The following is a 19,908-nucleotide window of genomic DNA, read 5'->3' as shown; positions in this document are numbered from 1 at the left end:
TGAGAGGGGATAATCCACCGCTGAAAAATTTTTTTGATGTTTGGTCGAAACTGGGATTGAACCTATGGCACTTTGTATGCAAGGCGGTCATATATAATCATTGCACCATGGGGCTCCCACGACATAATGATCCTTAGGGTTTACCCGCATGAGAAAAAAACCCTTGGGAAAGCGGGTATGGCAAGCGTTTGTTAGAGATTTCTATCTCACTCTTCTTTATACTAAAGACATAGTCGATTGAATTTCCATCAGCGTTGCTTTTTCATCACGTAATTTTTCATGTTGAAACTATACATTAAAAAAATATTGCCGTAAGCAAAACGATTCTATATCCTTAAAATACGAATGCCATTGTTGCGTACCATATCTCTGATTTTTTCAATTTATCCGATGTTGATGAATAAAATGTAAAGAAAATTTCATCGAACTGAGGACAACTTAAATACAATTCCTTTGGATCTCGCTAAGCCACATTTTTGATACATCGTATGTCAATTAAGAAAGTTTCGTTAAAGTTGTTTGTGTGTGCATCACACGCTGACCTATAAATAGATTTGAATGTTAACATACGTTATTTGTATATTAATGACAATAAGAGCTACATGGCTCAGTCGATTTTTTTGAGTTAGTCTTTATTTAATTGTGTTTACATTTTGTAAAAGACGACATTACAAAAACAAGTAAGGAAAGTCTAAAGTCGGGCGGGGCCGACTATATTATACCCTGCACCACTTTGTAGATCTAATTTTTCGATACCATATCACATCCGTGAAATGTGTTGGGGGCTATATATAAAGGTTTGTCCCAAATACATACATACATTCAAATATCACTCGATCTGGACAGAATTTGATAGACTTCTACAAAATCTATAGACTCAAACTTTAAGTCGCCTAATGCACTAGGGTGGAACACAATGTTAGTAAAAAATATGGGAAACATTTAAACCTGAAGATATTTTAAGGATACTTCGCAGAAGTTTATTTATGATTTATCGCTCGATATATATGTATTAGAAGTTTAGGAAAATTAGAGTCATTTTTACAACTTTTCGACTAAGCAGTGTCGATTTTACAAGGAAAATGTTGGTATTTTGACCATTTTTGTCGAAATCAGAAAAACATATATATGGGAGATATATCTAAATCTGAACCGATTTCAACCTAATTTGCCACGCATAGCAACAATGCTAATTCTACTCCCTTTGCAAAATTTCAAGTAAATCGGAGCAAAAAATTGGTCTCTGTGGGCAAATGAGTGTAAATCGGGCGAAAGCTATATATGGGAGCTATATCTAAACCTGAACCGATTTGGCTGATATTTTGCAAAGTTTTTCGAGACTCATAAAATATTCGGATGTACGAAATTTGAGGAAGATCGGTTGATACACACGCCAATTATGACCAGATCGGTGAAAAATATATATGACAGCTATATCTAAATCTGAACCGATTTTTTCCAAAATCAATAGGGATCGTCTTTGAGCCGAAACAGGACCCTATACCAAATTTTAGGACAATTGGACTAAAACTGCGAGCTGTACTTTGCACACAAAAATACATCAACAGACAAACAGACGGACAGACAGACAGATAGACGGACATCGCTAAATCGACTCAGAATTTAATTCTAAGCCGATCCGTATACTAAAAGGTTGGTCTATGATTACTCCTTCTTGGCGTTACATACACAATGCACAAACTTATTATACCCTGTACCACAGTAGTGGTGAAGGGTATAATAATATATTTTTCTTTTAAAAACAAAAAACTTTTTTACCGCAAAAACCAACTGACTAAGCTCTTTGCATTGTTAGTGTAGCGTTACAGTATTTCAACGTCTTTATATAATTATAAATTGGATTTAAAAAGGAACAACATTTACTACAGTAACATTATTACAACATGGGGATATATTTTTAAATAAAAAGGTAAAAAAAACATACAAAACATTTCTCAATTATTAGAACTCTATTCAGTAAACTTCCAAGTTTTATAAAGAAAAAAATGAGACTTTGAATAAGAAACAAGTTTATAAAAAAATAGAAAACTATCTTTTTTTTTTTATAAAAAAAAGTTGATCAAAAACACAAAAACAGGATTTTAAAATAATGATAAATGAATGTAATATGATGATGATAATACATTATTAGTTAAATACTTATAAACATACAGAATAGTAATATATATATATATATATATATATATATATATATATATAATAATAATAATTAGAAGAAGAAAATAAAGAAAACATTTAAGAATTGATTAAAACAATGTACCTTCCATTTCCGTGGCGGAAGAGAGCCAAAATTTCTTCGAATGTTTTGTTTTTGGTCTCAGGAACCTTTTTGTAAGTGAATATCCAAAATATGGCTAAGAATACACTAAACGGTAAGAAGGTATAATTTTCCAAAGCAGTCTGCAATGAGAAATCCCGAAAAACATGGTTTAAAAAATTACTTTGCAATAATCACAGGAGTTAAATAAAAACTACTCACCTTCATACTGGGGAATCCAATGCCAACCACAAAATTGGCCATCCAATTGACCAAAACCGCTATAGCCATGGCACTGGGTCTTGGACCTTGGGAGAACAATTCCGCTGTTATCATCCATGGTATTGAGCCGGGACCCACCGCAAAGAAGACCACAAAGCCTAGTGTGGATACCACCGAGAGATAGGACATCCAGTCGATCATTTCCTGTACATAACCAAAAAACTCCTATACAAAACGTGAAGTTACCGAATTCCCGATGATTTGTAGGCTTTTTGTGAATTTAAAACCGCGTGTTATAATTTATTTTTGATGATATTTAAACTTAAAGAAATTTTAATTGAAAATCAAAAAAAAAAAAAAACTCAATCGTTAGGAAATGAATAAATTACAAAAAAAATGTTTTTTACATAAATTTATAAAAGTAATTAAAAAAATAAAATTGTTGAATGTTTTTGTGAATTTCATTATTCCTATCCTATCAAAATTATGACTCATCGAAGAATTGTAGCATTTTATTAAAGGGTGGTGTTTAATTATTACGCTATGAAACTATGAATGAGTTTCGCTAAACTCTCTTGGGATTCTAAAACCTAAATTTTATCATATCAATTCAATATTAAGGACAAATTCCTTTGACATAAAAAATTTTGTTAAAAAAAAAAAAAAATTGTTCTAGAATTTTTTTCATTAAATTTGTGATATTGAACTTTACAATTTTTAGAAGTATGTCCTTGCAATAGGAAGAAACCTTTAAATTAACCGAGATATTCAATTTTCGTATTTAGAATAAACAGCTCAAAGTTTAGGCTAAGATTTCAGGGTGATCTTGTATGCTTCACTGAAAAAAATATTGACCTAATGTGAACGATTGTGCTACCTAAATTTTATGAATGGAATTTTACACAATATTAAGGAGGAATTTCTTAAATATAAATATGTCGATAAATAAGATCTGTATCCTAATTTTAATTATATTAAATAATTCTAGATAAATCATTAAAAACTGTCTTCATTATAAAAGCCCGCCTCTGTGGCTCGGAATCCAAATCTAAAATCCTTAAAGGAAGGTCAAAGTCTTTTGATCCAAGAAATATTTGGAGAGAATCACTTTTAAAAATCATTTTGCCCACTAAAAATAAACTAATATTTAAATATATGCTGGCATTAAATCATGAACTTCTATTGGCGTATAGGGAGTTTTCGAATTATAATATTTGCCAGCCAGACCTACGCACTTTGCTGCGCCTTTGTGTTTTTTTTTTATTTATTTTTTTAACGAAGGCCCTACAAGAATCGGGCAGCACTCAGTCATAACATGCACATGGTCAAAGCAAAACGAGAGCTGTTCATGAAATCGTGTACGGCCGTCGACGACACCGTGAACATTCCTTTTTTGATTTTTAGTGAACGTTTCCGTTTCATTTTGTTACCGTCCGTTCACGATTTTGGAACGCAATTTGTTCTATTAGTGTAACGAAAGTCTGTTAAGGCAAATTAATTTCATATGATCCCTGATGTTCCCTATTAATTTCCAGCCAGACCTACGCACTTTGCTGCGCCTTTATGTTTTTTTTTATTTTTTTAATGAAGGCCCTACAAAAATCGGGCAGCACTCAGTCATAACATGGACATGGTCAAAGCAAAACGAGAGCTGTTCATGAAATCGTGTACGGCCGTCGACGAAACCGTGAACATTCCTTTTCTGATTTTTAGTGAACGTTTCCGTTTCATTTTGTTACCGTCCGTTCACGATTTTGGAACGCAATTTGTTCTATTAGTGTAACGAAAGTCTGTTAATGCAAATTAATTTCATATGATCCCTGATGTTTCCTATTAATTTCCAGCCAGACCTACGCACTTTGCTGCGCCTTTATGTTTTTTTTTATTTTTTTAATGAAGGCCCTACAAGAATCGGGCAGCACTCAGTCATAACATGGACATGGTCAAAGCATAACGAGAGCTGTTCATGAAATCGTGTACGGCCGTCGACGAAACCGTGAACATTCCTTTTCTGATTTTTAGTGAACGTTTCCGTTTCATTTTGTTACCGTCCGTTCACGATTTTGGAACGCAATTTGTTCTATTAATGTAACGAAAGTATGTTAATGCAAATTAATTTCATATGATCCCTGATGTTCCCTATTAATTTCCAGCCAGACCTACGCACTTTGCTGCGCCTTTATGTTTTTATTTTTTTAATGAAGGCCCTACAAGAATCGGGCAGCACTCAGTCATAACATGCACATGGTCAAAGCAAAACGAGAGCTGTTCATGAAATCGTGTACGGCCGTCGACGAAACCGTGAACATTCCTTTTCTGATTTTTAGTGAACGTTTCCGTTTCATTTTGTTACCGTCCGTTCACGATTTTGGAACGCAATTTGTTCTAATAATGTAACGAAAGTCTGTTAATGCAAATTAATTTCATATGATCCCTGATGTTTCCTATTAATTTCCAGCCAGACCTACGCACTTTGCTGCGCCTTTATGTTTTTTTTTATTTATATTTTTAACGAAGGTCCTACAAGAATCGGGCAGCACTCAGTCATAACATGGACATGGTCAAAGCATAACGAGAGCTGTTCATGAAATCGTGTACGGCCGTCGACGAAACCGTGAACATTCCTTTTCTGATTTTTCGTGAACGTTTCCGTTTCATTTTGTTACCGTCCGTTCACGATTTTGGAACGCAATTTGTTCTATTAGTGTATCGAAAGTCAGTTAATGCAAATTAATTGCATATGATCCCTGATGTTCCCTATTAATTTCATGTAATGTTTGTACACTATACTTTTAGAACAAAATCGGGCAAGGTAGAGGCCTTCGGAGGTCCCGCCGAAACATAGAAAATTTAAGTAGCGGATTTTTTTATGTAGGAACCCCTCATCTTCCCTGACATTTTCAAACAAAACGGAAAAATTTTCTTCAAAACTTCGGGCAATAAATCGAAGAACTTCCTCTTTAAGTTTTAAGTAAATTTGAGAAGTTTATATTTTCACTATATTCCCTTCTCCCTTCCTGTCCAACCATCGAGAAATGAAATAGAGTACGTTTGTCAAGAAACCACACTTCCCTGATTTTTTGCAAGCCAATCGGAGAACTTTACTTCAAATAGTCCGGCAAGGCGGAGGTCCCTCTCAATTTGTAGTAAACTGGAGATGTTTCGATTTTCATTATACTTTTGGAAAAATTAGTGCAAGGGGGGGGTGTGTCCCTATATTAAATGTTTATCCTCAACATTATCTAAAAAATTCAAGTAAATCGAAGAAGTTTAGGTTTTCCCCTATATTTAAAAAAAGTCAGGTAAGGAGGAGAGAGATCTTCCTCCCCGTCCAAACATAGAAAAATGATGTATCTGATTTTTGTCCAGAAACCAACCCCAACCATCCCTTAAAATTTTAAGCATATCGGAGAATTTTATTTCAATCTTCAAAAAGTCGGGCAAGGGGAGGTTCGTCCAAATTTCAAACAATCGAATACTCTGCATTAATTTCATAACCTCTCCCACGTTCTCTGTAAATTTCAAGTAAATTGGAGAAGTTCGGATTTTTGCTACACTTTACTACATACGGGGTTTTTAACCCCACTATTTATCGAGAAATGAAGTAGCGGATTCCCAGTACTCATTTCAAAACCTCTCTATGTCCCCTGTATATATTAAGTAAATTGTAGAAATTTTGATTTTCACTATATTTTTCGAAAAAAAAAACCATGCAGGGGAAGCTACCCTCCCCGCACATTTATCGTAAAAAAACTGTACCCCATGTTAACTGTTTATCCTCCCCCTACATTCTCCGAAGATTTCAAGTAAATAAGAAAAGAAACAATCGGGTAAGGGGAGGTCTTCCTCCCCGTCCAAACATTGAACATTTAAGTAGTCGATTTGATCTCAATTTTATTTCAAAATCAGATTCCCAGTATTAATTTCAAAACCTCCTCAGGCCTCGACGATCTTAAGTCCAAAGTCGGGCAAAGGGGGAAGTCGCCCTGGCCGTCCAGATACAATTCGGATTTTATATAGAAAAAGTCTCTCAGTTAAAAAAAAAACTCTGGAAGGAATAGCCAAGCCATCCGCGTTTCAAATAATGGTAGCCGATCTAGTTTACTCTTTGTTTCCTGGATATCACATGATCAGAACAATGATATTTAGTCTTTATAATACATATATATCCTGACCTACCTCTTTTCAAGCGTTGATTCGTTTATGCATGAGTTGAATATACCTTTATGTATAGGACCATTGGCTAATGTATCTCAAAATACCCCAACCAGGCATATGGTTTGGTTTTAATTACTTATAATAAATTCCATTCAATTTTTGATATTTTACAGAATCAGAATTCGCCAGTCATTTGGGATTTTTTTGTGGTTTGCAATGGAACATCAGACATAATATTCACAATATGTCAACTATATATTGTTGTATAAATTACGTATTAAATGATATATAGATAAACAAAATGTTTGTTTTATTTTTAATAAGGCGTGGCTTAGGTGATTGTTTAACTTTGCACTTTTCTCAGTGTAGTCATGGGTGTTATATTACACAACATTTGTGGTTTGCACTTGTGGTGATTGGTATTAAGGAAAACTTGTTAATATTGAAAAAATAATTTTGTGTATGTGTGGTTGTGTGTTTTCGGTGAAGATTTTTTTTTACAAAATGTGTAACTAATGTATCCGTGGCATTTTCTTTTTTCCCAATCTGATGGCAAACAGCATATATAAAACAGCATATATTGAAATTTGGTGAAAATTTTGAGATATTTGATTTAACGGTGATTTCTTCTTGTGCGCTTTCTTTTGTTGTGAGTCTGATTTTTTTTAATTTTTAAATATTTTTGTTATTTTTTTTTTTTTTTTTGAAAATATAAACATTAAAAAAATAGAATTATATTAAAAATAAAATTATATAATAATAAAAAAAAGAGTAAATATGAATGGATTATATATTTGATTTTAATTTAGATTCGCTATGGGACAAAAGCCTGCCAAGTCGAGAATTTGTCATTTGAGGGGAAGGGGGATGATTGAATAAATGAGTTTTGTTTTATCGGGTGGAAACTTCATTCAACAATTTTAAGTTCTGCAAGGCTGCATTCAATCGGATATATAAAATAAATAATAACAACAATTTTTTTATGCCCTGCTCCACACTGTGGAACAGGGTATTTTAGTGCATATGTTTACAACACCCAGAAGGAGACGAGATAGACACATGGTGTCTTTGGCAAAAATGCTCAGGGTGGGCTCCTGAGTCGATATAGCCATGTCCGTCTGTCCGTCTGTCCATGAACACATTTTTGTAATCAAAGTCTAGGTCGCAGTTTTAGTCCAATCGACTTCAAATTTGGCACAAGTACGTGTTTTGGCTCAGAATAGATCCCTATTGATTTTGGAAGAAATCGGTTCAGATTTAGATATAGCTCCCATATATATATTTCGCCCGATATGGACTTATATGGCCCCAGAAGCCAGAGTTTTACCCTAATTTGCTTAAAATTTTGCACAAGAAGAACAATTAGTACTATAGTCAAGTGCGCCAAATTTTATTGAAATCGGTTCAGATTTAGATATAGCTCCCATATATATCTTTCGCCCGATATGGACTAATACGGTCCCAGAAACCAGAGTTTTAGCCCAATTTGGTTGAAATTTTGCACAGAGAGTAGAATTAGCATTGTAGCTATGTGTGCCAAATTTGGTTGAAATCGGTTCAGATTTAGATGTAGCTCCCATATATAGCTTTCGGCCGATTTACACTCATATGACCACAGAGTCCAATTTTTTGCTCCGATTTGGTTGAAATTTTGCACAGGGAGTAGAATTAGCATTGTAGCTATGTGTGCCAAATTTGGTTGAAATCGGTTCAGATTTAGATATACCTCCAATATATAGCTTTCGGCCGATTTACACTCATATGACCACAGAGGCCAATTTTTTGCTCCGATTTGGTTGAAATTTTGCACAAGGAGTAGAATTAGCATTGTTGCTATGCGTGCCAAATTTGGTTGAAATCGGTTCAGATTTAGATATAGCTTCCATATATATGTTTTCCTGATTTCGACAAAAATGGTCAAAATACCAACATTTTCCTTTGTAAAATCGCCACTGCTTAGTCGAAAAGTTGTAAAAATTACTCTAATTTTCCTAAACTTCTAATACATATATATCGAGCGATAAATCATAAATAAATTTTTTTGAAGTTTCCTTTAAATTGCTTCAGATTTAGACGTTTCCCATATTTTTTTACTAACATTGTGTTCCACCCTAGTGCATTAGCCGACTTAAATTTTGAGTCTATAGATTTTGTAGAAGTCTACCAAATTCTGTCCAGATCGAGTGATATTTAAATTTATGTATTTGGGACAAACCTTTATATATAGCCTCCAACACATTTGACGGATGTGATATGGTATCGAAAATTTAGATCTACTATGTGGTGCAGGGTATAATATAGTCGGCCCCGCCCGACTTTAGACTTTCCTTACTTGTTTTAAATAAAAAAATTAATATCATTGAAGAAATAAAAAAAAAATAATTAAATTTAAAATTTTAACTGAAAAAAAAAAACAAACTTAAAAATTAATATAAATTAACTTAAAGTTACGCCTAATAAAAACCAATTCAGCGTAAAAACATAAACTTAAAAATTATATTAAAAATAAATAATAAAAACAAAAACAAGTAAGTAAAGCAGAAAGTCAGGCGGGGCCGACTATATCATACCCTAAACCACCCCTATTGAATTACAAAAGATTAGCATTTGTGGGATAACTTTGGTATTGATTTGAGCGATAAACCGCATTTTTAGGGGAGTTTTGGCAGAATCTGAACAGAAATGTCTGATATTATATATAGTTGTAGCTGTAGTTAATTTTACACCTACAGAGTTAGTATATAACTAATATTGAGTCTATTATTAAACAAGTAAGTAAAGTAGAAAGTCGGGCGGGGCCGACTATATCATACCCTAAACCACCATTACAGAATTAGTAATCATAAGCATTTGTGGGGTATCATATAGTTCTGGAGATAAACCGCAGTTGCATATTTAAGGAAATTAATGGGTACATGTCTATGGGTGCTTTGTGTCAATCTGACTATTGCTCATAGTCAATGTTGCCAGGGAAAATGTTCGGTTTACCCTACAAGGACAAAAAAAGTTCCCTACTTTCCCATACATTCACAAACAATTTTCCCTACTATATTTTTCGTTAAATTTAAAAAAATTTACAAAACAAAAATGGTTCTAAGTACTTTATTATCTTAAAACATGAATATGCAACGTATATAAGAATATAAATTTGTATTACCACCACGGTTGCCACAGTTGGTAGAATTCTACCCAAATTAGTAATCTTTTTTGTTAAATTTCTACAAAAATAAAATTTTGGAAAAAGTTTCTATAAACAAATTTTTGTGAGAAATTTTTCTATAGAAATAAAATTTTGACAATAAATTCTATAGAAATAAAATTTTGAGAAAAAATTCCACAGAAATAAAATTTTGCGAAAATTTTTTATAGAAATAATATTTTGAAAAAAATTTCTATAGAAATGCAATTTTGACAAAATGTTCTATAGAAATAAAATGTTGACAAAATTTTCTACAGGAATAAAGTTTACCACACATTGTTAAAGATCAAGCCTTGTCGGCTTCTAATTTCCTCCTCTAGAGCCACCAAAATGTAAAAATTATTACAAATTGTGTTGAGTGAAAATGTCCTACATTGTGGCCCTACGTCCCTACAAGACGATAAATATTAGAAAAACCCTACATATAGGGAATTTCCCCTACTTCTAGCAACACTGGCTGTGTTGATATTGCACCTACGGAGTTAGTATGCCACTAATATTGAGCCCATTATTAAAAAAGAGAAAATCGTTAAATTAGTGTGGGTAATAAAAACAAATTTGTAAAAATCGAGCAATATTCTTATGTAAGAGCTACAAGTACGTATAAGTACGAACGGCTAGTACATCAAAATTTGAAATTTGAGTTACATTGGTTAATAAATAAGTGTTTAAGTTCAAATTCGTAAGGTCAAAATTTATTCGTTAGATGGGGACTTAAAATCTTGTAAAATAACAATTTCCCCCTCGTTAGGAAATGTACCCTAAGCTCTGGATGCAGCTCTGTGCTTTCAGCACAATTCGTTACATTTTTCTAAGGAGTCGCGCCATTACCGTCTTGCGGCGTCTAACTTTTGTTATTATTCGTTACTGGATTACGTCCGTCCAACGATTGTTTTGTAAAAGGTAAATTAATCTCCCAAAAAATTCAATAAAATTACGTTTTATTGAAACATTATTGAAAAGAAAAACTAAATCCTTGTGTTTTTATTTATTTTATTTCTCGGTGCTACGCATTCATTGGTCCAATCGAGCCGGATACTTGCTTACAGCAATTAATAAAGGGTTTTCTTTTTCTTTTCCAAAGGAAAGTGCTCATCATTGTGAAGCAACAACAAAAAGCAGCCACTTTGCAGCCATATTTGTGAAGGATTTATATTGAAAATTTATTTAAATAATTATTTTTCAACACACAGGTGCGTATGTCAGTGTTTTATTAAAATAATTGAGCAAATCGCGAGTGTTTTTAAATTTAAACCGCGGTCGTTTTACAACATCGATACAATTATTTCGTTTTGCCGACGGCAAATTGCATTTCAAAAAGCACACATTCGTTGCTACATACGTACGCACATTTCTTTCGTTTGTTTAATTTCGTTTTGTTAAATGATATTCAAGTGAAAGAATAATCAAAATAAAAAGTGAAAAATCTATTGTATATTGGTGTTGTGTGGTGAATTTAAACGTTGACAGTGCTTATTTACTTCAAAACATTATTTGCAATTACGTTGCCTTTAACTTGAAGTAAATAAAACAATAACAAAATACACACAGACTGCAAAGGCTCTGTTGGTCGTATTACCATTGTAAACAAAGATCAATCGTCACTGCAGTCAACGTTTGAATTACATACCTACGTATGATCAGTGATACACACACGTATATACATACATATTTTTTTTGAGCTGTGTTTCTTTGGTTTATTTGTTAACCCTCACGGGGCCGCGAGTTGTAAATATTTTGAAGAAAATTATAAAAATTTTTGAAATTGAGTTTTTTGGGTTATCGTGTTGTATGACCCATTAGCGTTACGCGCATTAGTAAAAATTATCGTTTTGGTCACTGTGCACCCTACAGGCGGTCCGGTACGATCGTATAATTTTTATTTTATCATATATATTACGTATATATTTTTATTTCTATATCTTTTATTATTTGCGATATTTGATTTTTTTTTTTTGGGGAGATTATTTGGCGTGGAAGTGTAGAGGTGTATTTTACAGTCCGTGCACCCTACATTTGGTCTTACAGACATTTTTTTTATAATTTCTTATAATTTGTTGAATTTTTTTGATCATCTGGTTTTCGTGTGTGAAGTTTTGATACAAATTGGCGGCAGTCAGTATTCTTCGGTACACTGAGCGTAATTTTCGTAAATTCATTCATACACTGAGAGAAATAGTTCGAAGATTTTAGTAGAATTTTGAGATTTTTAGAATTTGACTTGAATAATTTGCCTATTTTTTGTACAAGGGGAAAATATTTTGTGATTCGGTACACTGAACGAAAATTAATTGTTTCTACACTGAGAGAAAAATAGTCCAATATTTTACAAATTGTTTGAAATTTTTGATTTTAAGTTTTGAAGTGGTTGTTTTACGAACAATTGTTTACACTTCAAGAAATTTTGTGGTAATTTTGGTGCAGTGTGAGAATTTGATACACTGAAAGAAAAATTTTGTAAATTTTTGTTTTTGCATTTTTGGGCATTTTGTGCAAATTTATTGATTTTTCGGCCAGTTTTCGCTGTCGATAAGTGCGTGTTCACATACTTTACGAGTTTTTGTGAATTTTTGTGACGCTAAATTATTTTCAATATGCCAGTTAATACATTCGCGCGATTCATTAGAGCCGCTGATGCGGTTGTGAAGTTTGGGACACGGGTTAGCTCTTTGAAGGAGGAGAATTTAGATGTTTATTCTCTAAGGGCTCAGGTCGAAGAGGCGAAATCACTCTGGGAGAAAGTGAAAGAGAGGTATGAGGAGTGTTTAGACGATCTTCAGGAGGATTCAGATAAGGGAAAGGTAGAATCTGCTGACGGCAAGTATGAGGCAACTTATGATGCCTATATTCGTATTGTTTCCTCTATCGAAAGGAAGATAGACGGTCTAAAAGCCGTTCATAGGGCGTCAACTCCTATACAGCAGGCCGATGTGGCGGATATTTCTGCTCGTTCTGGTAATGTGGATATATCGGGAAATTCTCTTTTGTTAGGTGTTGACCATGGTGCTGTCCATAGTTTGGCTTTACCACCATGCGATATTGAGGTTTTCGATGGTGACTTTCAGTCTTGGCCAACATTTAGGGATTTGTTTACTGCTGTTTATGTAAAAAATTCCCGTCTGAGTGATATTGAGCGCTTGTGTCATTTGCTCAAAAAGACTAGTGGCGACGCCCGTGAAGTTGTAAGAAGATTTCCTCTCACTGATAGGAGTTTCGAGTTAGCTTGGAGGACGTTAAAGGAAACTTATGACAACTTGAGAATTTTAGTCAGCAATCAGTTGAAGCTTCTTTTTGACCTTCCGGTCTTAGACACCGAGACAAGTTCTGGGTTGAAGAACTTGCAGCGTGGTATAAATGCATGTATTTCGGCGATGGCTGTGAATAACGTTCCTACGAACGATTGGGATCCGATTTTGATATTTTTGTGTGTGCAACGTCTACCGAAGATTAGTGTTACTTTGTGGGAACAGGGTATAAGTGATAAGTCTGCGTTGTCGTCTTGGGTGGACATGGATCGTTTTCTTACGGAAAGGATTCAGACACTCACGTGTCTCCGCGATTTGAAGGGTATCGATGCTTCGAAGAAAACTGATGGCAGGAAACTGCGAACGCATTTTACGAATGCAGCTCCGAAATCTTCGCCATCTAGGTCGCGTAATTCGCAATACACTTCTCATTCTTCTAGAGATTCCGTCGATAAGATGTGTGTTCTTTGTCCACGACAAAGCCATCATCTTCGTGTTTGTCCGAAATTTAGGAATCTTTCTGTGAATGATCGGTTGACTGCTGTGAAACGGTACCGCTGTTGTTTCAATTGTCTATCTCGTAGACATGACGTTAACAACTGTGCTACATCTCGCAGTTGTGAGAAGTGTCAAGGAAGGCATCATACTTTGCTTCATCGAGATTCTTGCCATTCTACGAATGTGGTGACTACGTCCTCGACAGTTTCGGCCGCTCGTCCTACGGATTCTAGCGGTTTGATTGACCCGCAGCCTTCCACTTCGTCTGGAATCGTGTCTGGTACTTCGGCCAGGCAAGTGTTTCATGTTTCCCAGAACAGGTCGGTACTATTAGGGACGGCTATGGTGAACATCGTTCATCAGGGTATGACGTACCCAGCTCGGGCTCTTATTGACCCAGCATCGGAAGCCTCCTTTATTACCGAAAATATGCAAAAGTTGCTTAGAATTTCGACAACGAGTGCGGTGTCTTCAATATCAGGCGTGAATCAATCGGTTTCGATAACTTCTCGCGGTATTTGCCCTCTGAGTATAGGGTCACCAATAGATGAATCGGTCTTGGTAGAGGCGACTGCGTTGGTCCTGCCTAAGATTTCTGGGAATTTACCGTCTTTCCAAGTGAGTCGGAATTATATGTCACGTTTGCCAAATTTGCGTTTGGCTGATCCTAATCTGTTCGATAGCCGTCCGGTTGATTTATTGTTGGGGGCAGACGTGTATCCCAGAATTATATTACAGGGGGTTCGCTCCGGCATTTTAGGTTCGTTGATTGCTCAACAGACAGTCTTCGGCTGGCTCATTACTGGTTCAATTCCCACTTCCAGTGTGACAGTTTTTTCAACGACTGTTGAATTTATGGAAGAAGATGGTCTTGACAAGACTCTTCTTCGGTTTTGGGAATTAGAGGACTTACCAAGACGGGCAATTTGTTCTCCCGCAGATAAATTTTGTGAAGAAAATTTTAAGAATACCACATATAGGGATTCCGATGGAAGATACGTAGTGACTCTTCCGATAAAACCCGAATTAAAGGGACAAGTCTTGCTTGGACATTCGCGGACAAGTTGTTTGAAGCAGTTTATTCGTGGTGAGGCTTCACTTTTACGAAAGCCTGAAACAAAATTAATGTATGACGGGGTGATTAAAGAATATTTGGACTTGCAACATATGAGACCAGTGTCGTCGACTTCTCCTGCAGATCAAACTGTGTGTTATTTGCCACACCACCCGGTAATCAATCCGGACAAATTGACGTCCAAACTTCGAGTTGTCTTTAATGCTTCGCATAAGACCTCAAATGGTAAAAGTCTGAACGACATTCTTTATGTGGGACCCACATTACAATTGGAATTGGTTCATTTGATTTTGAGGTGGAGATTTTTCAAATATGTTTTTAATTGCGACATCACACAGATGTACCGCCAAATTAGGGTAAATTCGGCCCATACTTCTCTGCAGCGAATTGTCTTTAGGGACTCCCCACAAAGAGATGTACAAGACTATGAGCTGCAGACCGTGACATTTGGAGTGAATTGTGCTCCCTATTTAGCCATACGGACGTTATTGCAATTGGCCGATGACTCCGAAGATGACTATCCCCACGCGGCACATATTCTACGAAGGTGCATGTACGTGGATGATGTTTTGACAGGATACCATGACGTGGATACTGCTGTTGAATCTAGGGACCAATTGATTAGAGTACTATCATCGGCAAAGTTCGAACTGAGGAAGTGGACTTCTAATGAGCTAGCCATTTTAGAATCGCTTCCGGCTGACCATTTGGTTGACGCCAAATTACTGGAGTTTGTTGAGGCCAGTAGTTCGAAACCGTTGGGTATTAGGTGGAATGCGCAGTTAGACTTGTTTTATTTTGAGATGAAACCGATTGAGCAAAAATCTCGGTTTACGAAGAGAGAGGTTTTATCGGCTATAGCTAGGCTATTTGACCCTGTTGGCTGGCTGGGGCCAGTTATTATAGTGGCGAAGATAATTATGCAACAGGTTTGGTTGGATAAGATAGGATGGGACGAGTCTCTTCCGTTACAAACAGAGCGACAATGGCGAAAGTTTGTCGAGACCTATCAGGATGTGAATCACGTTCGTATTCCTCGATGGGTCAATTACTCCACAGACTGTGAGGTAGAATTACATGTTTTTTCCGACGCCTCGGAAAAAGCATACGCGGGGGTAGTATATGTTCGTGTGGTTACGCCGCAGGGACAAATCTTCACCCATTTGCTATCTTGTAAGACTAAGGTAGCCCCCATCAAATCTATATCTTTGCCACGTTTGGAGCTTTGTGGGGCAGTTTTGGCCTCAGAACTTTACAAGTCTATAGCCAGGGAGTTAGATATTGAATTTCGACGTGTTTATTGTTGGACGGATTCTACGATCGTCCGCTCTTGGCTTCGAAAGACGCCATCTACGTGGTCTACTTTCGTTGCGAATCGCGTATGTAGGATTCAGGAGAATACTGGGGGACAGAATTGGTACCATGTTCGTTCTGAGGACAATCCGGCCGACTTGGGAAGTCGCGGAGTGTCGCCTGCAGAGTTGGCAGTTTCAACGCTTTGGTGGCATGGACCAGAGTGGCTGTGCTCAGCTAGTTCTCAGTGGGATATTAGTGATTTGACCCCTCTTGAGACTGACGTTGAGGTACGGGCGGTCAAGACTCACGCATCGTTTTTTACGAACTATGAGGACATTTTAGAGGGATTTTCTTCGTTAGATAGGGCTCTACGAGTCATCGCGTATATATTTAGGTTTTATCAAAGGACCCATTATTCACATGCTAGTCGAAATGTGTATCACGGCACGACGTTGACGGCAACCGAATTAAAGGCAGTGAGATTACGTCTAGCTGTTCTTTCTCAAAGGGCTCATTATCCAGATGAGTACTATTGTTTGAGGGAAAAGAAACCGTTAGGTTCCAGGAGCTCGTTGTTGTCATTGAATCAATTCCTGGATGAGGAGGGGGTTATGAGGTTGAATGGTCGTTTGAGTAGGTGTCCTACCCTGTCGTATAGTGAGCGACATCCAATTATAGTGCCGTATAATAGTAGATTCGCTAGGTTACTAGTGAAATATGTTCACGACATATCTATTCACGGAGGGAACCAGTTGGTTCTACGTCTTATTCGGATTGAGTATTGGATTCCTCGTTTAACATCTTTGATTAGATCGACTATTAACCGGTGTAAACGGTGTCTGTTGGATAGGAAGAAGTCTTGTACGCAGATCATGGCGGCTCTCCCACCGGAGAGAACTGTACTTACCAGACCGTTTACTACGACTGGCGTTGATTTTGCGGGGCCTTTCGAAATTAAGTCATTTATAGGGCGCGCATGTAAGATAACAAAGGGTTATGTTTGCGTTTTTGTATGCTTTTCGACGAAGGCCATACACTTGGAAGCCACATCAGACTTGTCTACGACAACGTTTCTGGCCGCTTTTCACAGATTTATATCTCGACGCGGTTGTCCCAAGACCATTTTTTCGGATAATGGTACAAATTTTGTAGGCGCTTCACGCGAAATGGAAAAGGATTTGAGATGTGTCTTTAAAGAAGGACGTGATAAGGTGTGTTCCGCATACCAGTTTCAGCAGCTTTCCTGGCAGTTTATCCCTGCCGGGGCGCCACATATGGGTGGTCTCTGGGAAGCTGCTGTCAAAAGCTTCAAGACGCATTTTAGGAAGCATGCATCAGGATTCAAATTTACATTTGAAGAGTTTTCGACTGTTCTTTCGAGAATTGAGGCTTGTTTAAATTCTAGGCCGTTGTGCCCAATGAGTGAAAGTTCTCAAGAATTGGTAGCACTTACGCCTGGCCATTTTTTGGTAGGATCTCCGATCCTGGCGCCTCCTGAACAGTTAGAGGAGGAATCCCCACTTCATTTGGTACATCGATTTAGGAAAATGAAGGCGCTGTCGCAACAGTTCTGCTTACGGTGGAAAGAGGAATATTTGAAAAGCTTACAGAAAAGATATAAATGGAAATTTCCGCAGCGTGATATCGAAGTAGGGGACTTGGTAGTAATTCGTGATGAGCAATTGCCTCCTACATCGTGGAAGTTAGGTCGTGTGGATGACGTCCACCCGGGATCTGACGGTCGCGTTAGAGTTGCTGACGTGAGAACGGCAAACGGTGTTGTAAGACGACCGGTGGTAAAATTGGTCATACTGACCGAATAGTTTTCGATCGTTCATATAGTAAGCGTCATCTTTCTTTTCGCAGTACAATGGAAGATATGAGGGAAATTATTAAGACTCTCCCTGATTACGAAGATGACGTCCCGATGTCCGATGAGGAAAGAGAGATTTTAGAAAATAATGTTGCACCGGTTCTTCGCGAGCCGTTACCAGCCATCGAGCAGGTCCCTGACGTCGGGATGACCCCAGTCGTCGCCTCTTCACCAGGGGTAGTACCGACGCAGAAAGTTGTCCCTCCGTCGGGGGCTGATACGGCTCCTGCTGACGTATCCGCAACCAACGTAGCCAAACCATCGTCATCCCCTACGGGGACTGCCCAAAAGAATTCAGGTGTGAATAAAAGAGGGCACTCGAATGTCTGTGTGTTGTGTATGCGAAGTCACAATCTACGGTCGTGTCGCAAATTTTTGAACATGCGTTTGGAGCAACGATTGCGCACTGTAGTGTTGCATCGGGTATGTTCAAACTGTCTGGGCAGGTCTCACATGCGATCGACCTGCAATAGTCGCGAGAGGTGCCGCGAATGTGGAGATAGCCACCATACGCTGCTACATTCATTTGACCAGCAACAACGTCCTTCCGCTCAAACCTTGTCGAAGAGAAAGTCCAAGTCAAGTTCGTCCGTTAACTCGTCCGCGTACTGTATCACGAATACCGCTCCCCTATCTGATCCGATGTTGGTTCTACAACCAACCGTCACGCTTGGTCCCACTATAGTCCTCTTGCTTGTCTTGTCCGATCGTCGAATTCCTGTCCGAGCTGTCCTCGACCCGTGTGCGGGGTACAGTATGATTTGTAGCAGTTTAGCTCTCAGCCTACGGCTTGTCTCAGCGATGACGTCGCAAGACGCATTTTGTCCGCTTGTTGCTGTCTCCCGACACAATGCAGAAAGTAAATTGGTTTTTTCTGCCCGGGTAACAGACCTGACCCGTGTTGTCACCCCATCGTCGTCGGCTCCAGATACGATACGGGAACATTTCGAGTGTCTCCAGCTGGCCGACCCAAGGTTTTACCGTCCTTCCGGGGTGGGGTTGGTTCTAGGGCCCGATGTCTACGCACGGGTTCTAAAGACACAAATATTTTCGAGTCCTGGATTCCCATTGGCGCAGCTAACGATGTTTGGCTGGATAGTGTCAGGTCAATGCCAACCATAAGTGTCGTAGGTCATCCTGGCCAATAACCCAGACACTGCAGACCCTCCGGGTCAACGGCTCTACGAGCATTTAGTTAAGAAAGAATGAAGTTTGAAAAAAATTAAAAGAACTAATAAAAAAAAAAAAAAAAAAATGCTCAATTTGAAAATGATACTGACAACGCATTTTATATTTATTTTGATATCAATATATTGTACATATGTAATATTCTATGAATTACTGAATTTCAATTACAACATAGCTGGATGTTGCAAGGCGGGCGGAATGTTTAAGTTCAAATTCGTAAGGTCAAAATTTATTCGTTAGATGGGGACTTAAAATCTTGTAAAATAACAATTTCCCCCTCGTTAGGAAATGTACCCTAAGCTCTGGATGCAGCTCTGTGCTTTCAGCACAATTCGTTACATTTTTCTAACGAGTCGCGCCATTACCGTCTTGCGGCGTCTAACTTTTGTTATTATTCGTTACTGGATTACGTCCGTCCAACGATTGTTTTGTAAAAGGTAAATTAATCTCCCAAAAAATTCAATAAAATTACGTTTTATTGAAACATTATTGAAAAGAAAAACTAAATCCTTGTGTTTTTATTTATTTTATTTCTCGGTGCTACGCATTCAATAAGAGTACTATGGCCAAATTTGGGAAAATCGAGCGATACATATATATGGAAGTATATCTAAATCTGAACCAATTTGCATAATATTTTGCGGGTTTGATTAATACCACAAAAGGTTACCTTGTGCAAGATTTGAGTAAGATCAGTTAAGAAATAAGGCCTGTATGCTCAAACATAAAGTTATTAGGGGCGAATTTTTCAAAATCGGGCGATACATATATGGGAGCTATATCTACATCTGAACCGATTTCGATGAAATTTTGCACATATAGTTAGTACTATAGAGGACTGAATCTAGCCAACCTTTAGTAAGATCGGTTAATAAA

General features: G+C 37.2%; 2 protein-coding genes across 2 annotated transcripts in view; one reads left to right on the top strand and one right to left on the bottom strand.

Annotated features, from left to right (window-relative positions):
• The window catches only part of Glut1 (Glucose transporter 1), a 235,356-nt gene that overhangs the window by 41,925 nt on the left and 173,523 nt on the right, over positions 1-19,908 (bottom strand). The window contains exons 14-15 of the mRNA XM_075306958.1: positions 2,501-2,704; positions 2,282-2,421 (exon numbers count right to left, since the gene is read on the bottom strand). Coding sequence (XP_075163073.1) covers positions 2,282-2,421; positions 2,501-2,704 — 344 coding nt within the window. The remainder of the gene's footprint in view (positions 1-2,281; positions 2,422-2,500; positions 2,705-19,908) is intronic.
• LOC142235027 (uncharacterized) lies at positions 10,713-19,539 on the top strand. The gene is made up of 2 exons (XM_075306247.1): positions 10,713-11,050; positions 17,838-19,539. Exon 2 carries the CDS (start codon positions 17,842-17,844, stop codon positions 18,964-18,966), a length of 1,125 nt encoding a protein of 374 aa, XP_075162362.1. The 5' UTR covers positions 10,713-11,050; positions 17,838-17,841; the 3' UTR covers positions 18,967-19,539.

The sequence above is a fragment of the Haematobia irritans genome, chromosome 4 (assembly GCF_050003625.1).
Source record: "Haematobia irritans isolate KBUSLIRL chromosome 4, ASM5000362v1, whole genome shotgun sequence".
Classification (NCBI taxonomy): domain Eukaryota; kingdom Metazoa; phylum Arthropoda; class Insecta; order Diptera; family Muscidae; genus Haematobia; species Haematobia irritans.
This window is presented reverse-complemented; position numbering and strand designations above follow the sequence as displayed.

Excerpts from the sequence above, each read along its gene's own strand:
- LOC142235027 (XM_075306247.1), top strand. The coding sequence starts at position 17,842 with ATGGAAGATATGAGGGAAATTATTAAGACTCTCCCTGATTACGAAGAT.